General features: G+C 34.9%; 1 protein-coding gene across 2 annotated transcripts; it reads left to right on the top strand.

The window, feature by feature from the left end:
- Window positions 1–1,069: 1,069 nt before the first annotated feature.
- Window positions 1,070–4,999, top strand: LOC112516301. Of its 2 annotated transcripts, none has more exons than XM_025123320.1 (8): window positions 1,070–1,278; window positions 1,898–2,392; window positions 2,539–2,701; window positions 3,211–3,514; window positions 3,604–3,688; window positions 4,215–4,305; window positions 4,415–4,494; window positions 4,582–4,999. In XM_025123320.1, the coding sequence occupies exons 1-8, from the start codon at window positions 1,198–1,200 to the stop codon at window positions 4,822–4,824; spliced, it is 1,542 nt and encodes a 513-aa protein (XP_024979088.1). In that variant the 5' UTR covers window positions 1,070–1,197; the 3' UTR covers window positions 4,825–4,999. The 2 variants fall into 2 exon arrangements, with proteins under 2 accessions (XP_024979088.1, XP_024979093.1); XM_025123325.1 differs by having other exon boundaries at window positions 3,616–3,688.
- The last annotated feature ends 303 nt before the right edge of the window (window positions 5,000–5,302 follow it).

The following is a 5,302-nucleotide window of genomic DNA, read 5'->3' on the forward strand; positions in this document are numbered from 1 at the left end:
TTAAGGATGAACGGGTTTAAGAGTTTTAAGAGTTTAAGAGTTTAAGAGTTTTTAAGAGTTTTTAGCCAAATGCTTTATAATATAGTATAGATATAGATACTTGGTATGTATACATATATTAACATGATAAATAAAATAATCAATACCCCAAATGGTTCTGTTAATTCTAATTAAAACCTACCAACCTAATCTTGATTCATCATTTAATATAATAAAAATATCAATGCTTTTAAAACACAATAAAATATATTTATATGTTTTTCTCTCTCTTTTTTTTAATGAGAAAATAACGATAAATATTGGACGTAGGAAGGGTATGAATTGAGTGGGAAGTAGGAAGTAGTTGTAAAGTAGACACCTTTATTTTAATATTAATTTTATTTTAAAATTAGTATTGAAATTATTGACATATATAAGCCTTTTTCGACTAAATTGGTGTATTAAATTCTATCTTTAACTTATTAATTAAAATCTCTATCTTTTTTTTCATTATGGGAATAGTTTACATATTTAATAAATACTTAAGCTTCCTACAATTTAGCATCTCATTACTATTTCATAATAATTAAAGATACTATAAAAACATGTTATATTTGTTTGGATAAGTTACAAATATCGTCCCTAAAGTTCATGAAAACTTTGGTTTTTGTCTTTAACGTTTAAAAATTATAAGAATGGTCGCTGAGATTTCACTTCCCTTGCAGTTTTCATCCCTGACTATAAGGTCAAGTACGTTAGAAAGTGTCGTTCAATATTGGTCATGTGAGTGGCATTTCGATGTTTAATGGTAGTAGCTAACGACCCTGGTGGTCATGGACCAAAACGGCAACGAAATCAAAATCTTAAGGATTTTTCTTGTAATTTTCCAAACTTTATGGACAAATTTTCATAAACCTCAAAAGCGATTCTTGTAATTTACCCTATTTGTTCTCAATAATTGTTTGTTTAGTGACGTGGAGATATTATTTATATTTTAGAACATATGCATATATATTAAAATTTTAAGCAGGATTCGAATAATGTGATATTCGTGAGAATGAGATGATAAATGCCACCCCTCTTGCTTTCCTTCCTTCCATTACTGACCAACATCATCAAAGCAAACCCATCTCCATTTCAATTCCTACATTGCTTCTCCCCATCCCCCACTTCTATAAATCTCCTTCTTAAATATCAAATCGCATCTCAAACTGTCGAATGAAATCTCAGAAACATAACACCATGTCTGTATCTGATTCAAGTTCATCACTTGAAGAAGTTGCCATCCCAATTCACAAGGTCTTTCTTCATTTCTTTCTTTTCTGTTTTGATATATGGATTCAGATGTCTGATGGGTCATCCTTAATTTGGTCATTTACAGCTTAAGTTATGATCTTTTTGAACCTAATCATGTGGGTCTGCTTGTTCTTTATGAAGCTACTTCAACTTCTTGCTCATCAGGAGTACCAAAATTGGAGCTAAAGTTTGGAGTTTTATTTCATAAATATTTAAGGGGTTCTTAAATACTGTGGTTTTTTAGGTCTATGTTTTAAGTGAACAAGCAGGGGTTTAATCAATTCAATGAAGAAACTGAATTTTGCCCAATTACTTGTGAAACTTCCCCTAATTCTTGGATGGAAGTTGAAGGTTGTTTATTATAATAATACTGTGTAATTTCAAATTCTTTCCTTTTCTTGAATGGAAGTTGATGCTTTCTGCAGAAGTGCTTTAGGGATAAAACCCTTTCGATTTTCGTGTTTGGTTTTATGATTTTAGTCAGTTGCGTCGTTTAGCTTCCAAGTTGTGATTGCAAAATGGGTTTCAAGAATGCTGGTCAGCCATTTTGGCTCATACAAAGAAACAGTCATTTTGGCTCACAAAATCTTGATCATTTCCTTGAATTTCTGGCTGTTTTTAGGTTCATGAAGACGTTTCTGAAGAAAGTATCGAAGCCCAAAACGGCAAGCACGGGAGGAAACCAAATCTGTTCTTGGAGATACCATCAAGATCAATACAACCCTCTTCCTCAGAGGAGTTTGTTCTAATAAAGATGCCTCAAACACCAACTCCTACACCCAAGAAAGTGAATTTCAACTTGACACCATGCCCTTCGGAGGTTCGATCTCCGGTTACTAACACTCCGCGAACCAAATCATTGAAGAAAAGTCTTCTACCAAAACTAAGTTTCAAGAATAGGAATAGTGTTTCAGATACAGAGAAAGCTGTTGTTAATACCATTCCAGCAGCCCCTTCTTCTTTGCCTCAAGAGAAGCCTTCTATCTCGAGATCATGGTCATTTACGAAAATATTTACCCCTCGTTCGAAGAGGCCATCGTCTCTACCTGCTACCCCTGTTGGTCATTCGGACCCTGGACTTGGATCAGGAAGCTCGAGAGGTTCTCTTAATGCGGAGGTATTCCCATTATGACCTCTAATTTGATGTTAATTTGGTAGATTATGTTTCTGGGATACAATTAACAGACTCAAGATTACCGTATTTGACTCTAATTATGTACTATAGAGCTTACAGTATCTCATTTTCTATGTGATTGTTTGTAGGCTAAAGTCCAGGGACAAATGGCTCGGTCGCATTCAGTTCCCAATCTCAATAAAGAGGCAAGTATCAAGAGAATGGATTCGTTTTTCCGAGTGGTTCCTTCAACTCCACGAGCGAAGGATGCTGATGCCACAACACTAACCCCTACTCCAATCGGTGATGCTGGTGAGTTCATGTGACTTTAACTGAGTTTCCATCATCAGAAATGACTAAAAAGATCCAATTTTGATAGCATTTTTCACATATGATTGATAAAAGATTTTATCTTTTGGCTTCTATCATCAAACATGACTCCAAACTCCAATTTTTATAGCATTATTCACATTTGATTTATAAAAGATTTGATCTATTGGCTTCCATCATCAGAAATGACTAAAGATATCCAAAGTATATTGCATTATTCACATATGATTGATAAAAGATTTGATCTTTTGGCTTCCATCATCAGATATAACTAAAAAATCCAAATTTTGTAGCATTATTCACATATGGTTTATAAAAGATTTGATCTTTTTGGCTTCCATCATCAGAAATGATTAAACAGATACAATATTCATATGATTGATAAAAAGATTTGATCCTTTGGCTTCCATTATCAGAATTTGACCAAAAAGATCCAATTTTTATAGCAATATTCACATATGAATGATAAAATATTTGATCTATTCGTTTAGTCGAAGATGAAGCTGATGGTGGTGAAGATATACCCGAAGAAGAGGCGGTTTGTAGGATATGTCTTGTTGAATTACGTGAAGGCGGAGAAACCCTGAAAATGGAATGCAGCTGCAAAGGTGAACTTGCTTTGGCTCATCAAGAATGTGCCATAAAATGGTTTAGCATAAAAGGTAACAAAACCTGTGATGTGTGCCATCAAGACGTCCGGAACCTTTCTGTCACACTTTTAAGAATCCAGAGTAGTGTTAGAAACCGAAATTCTGCTGCAAGTAGAGCCACTCACTTGGAAACTCATGGATACGGGTAAGTTAATGAACTACTACTACTCCCTTGATTCAAATTCGGTTTCTTGATTAACATCTAATGTTAGTTTTTGTTCTGATCTTGTTTAGCGATATCTATAGGGTGTGGCAGGATGTCCCGATTCTTGTCATTGTTAGCATGCTTGCCTACTTCTGTTTTCTAGAACAACTTCTGGTAGGACTCCGTACAATTTCAGTCTTTGGCTTAATACTACAACAAAATCGGCTTTATATTACGCCAAAGATATCTAACTGTCTTAATAAACTGATTTATAGGACTTAAGTTTGTTGGACCAAACAATTGTGAGTCATATACAAAGGTGTTACAATAGGATGTTAGAACGTATTTGAGCATCCTAACTAGTTTTTTGTGACGTTTTTGAAATAAAGTGTATTATTTTTTTTATACGACACTTCCGAGAAGTGTCCTATGCACACATATTTTTATATGACACTTTCTAAAATAATATATAAAAAGATCAACAGGGCGTTTTATTTCAAAATTGTTCTAAAGAATTTGTTACGATACCCAAAAGCGTCCTATCAACTTATTGTAACACCTTTACATATATCAACTATTGTTCGTTCCTATGATGCTAGTCTATCAGGGCATTCAAACATATTTGAGGTTTTATAAAGCCAATTTTGTTGTAGTGTAATATCTGCAACACATCTGACCATCGGGCGTCACTTTTTTTAAGGTTCGGAACATGGGTACAGGTGCAATCGCCCTCTCTCTTCCGTTTTCGTGTGTCTTGGGTCTTCTTTCTTCCATGACCGCTTCCACCATGGGTACGCTGTCTATTTTGTTGATAATTGAAACGAAAAAATCATGTTATTTGTTAATCTTTACTGTTCCATCATACCTCCAAACTCAAATATCGCGTTTTCTTGTGTACAGTGAAGAGAAGATTCATCTGGTTATATGCATCAATTCAATTCTCATCTGTTGTACTCTTCGCACATATTTTCTACGATCTGGTAAGAAGCTTCTTCGTACACCGATCTATTTTCTCAAGACACGATCACATTCATTTACACCTCTAATTTGATGGTATATATATGCAGATTCATGTTCAGCCAGTTTTATCGATTCTTCTTGCAACTTTTGCGGGCTGTGGGGTGGTTATGTGTTGTAGCTCTATTCTTGTGGAGGTCTTGAGGTTAAGAAGACAATGGGTTGCTAGATCAAATCACGAAACCCATTCTCGGGGTGTTTTACATCCAGAAGCATCGTTGTCGTCCTCCGACACTAATCCTTCACACCAAATTGAGATCAGAAACACAGAAGCTGCTTCTACTGGGATTTAAGTTTAATGGGTTTTTATTTAACTTCAGAATTATTGTGTTCTTGAGCTTGCATTTCCTGTAGTTTTTTAGATGGTATACGTAGGTGGGGGTGTGAAATTTTGGTCTGTATATTGAAACAAGATTAGAAAGATATGATTTTGGTTGATGATTGTGCACTTGTTCTCTGTTTGCTCGATTCATTTTTTGTATATTTTGCGTCATAATATCTCCTTGACGGATTGATGTTGAGAACTGTGTGATGTGTCAAAGAATTCCAAACGAAATCGATATATTTTATTTGAAAGTAGGGTCTGAGGACTAGGATACAAACCCTTAATTGCTAGCCATGAAAACTACGTGTCTTTGGACTAGCAAAGGTGTATTTGAAGGTGCGAGGATGCATTAGGGCTTACGGTTTGCCCCCGTGTCACTAGATTTCTTAAATGTTCACTAAATAAAATCACTCGGGTCCGTTTGATTCATAGAATGGGATAGAATT

Source organism: Cynara cardunculus (assembly GCF_001531365.2).
Source record: "Cynara cardunculus var. scolymus isolate 2C chromosome LG 1, CcrdV1, whole genome shotgun sequence".
NCBI classification, from domain to species: Eukaryota; Viridiplantae; Streptophyta; class Magnoliopsida; order Asterales; family Asteraceae; genus Cynara; species Cynara cardunculus.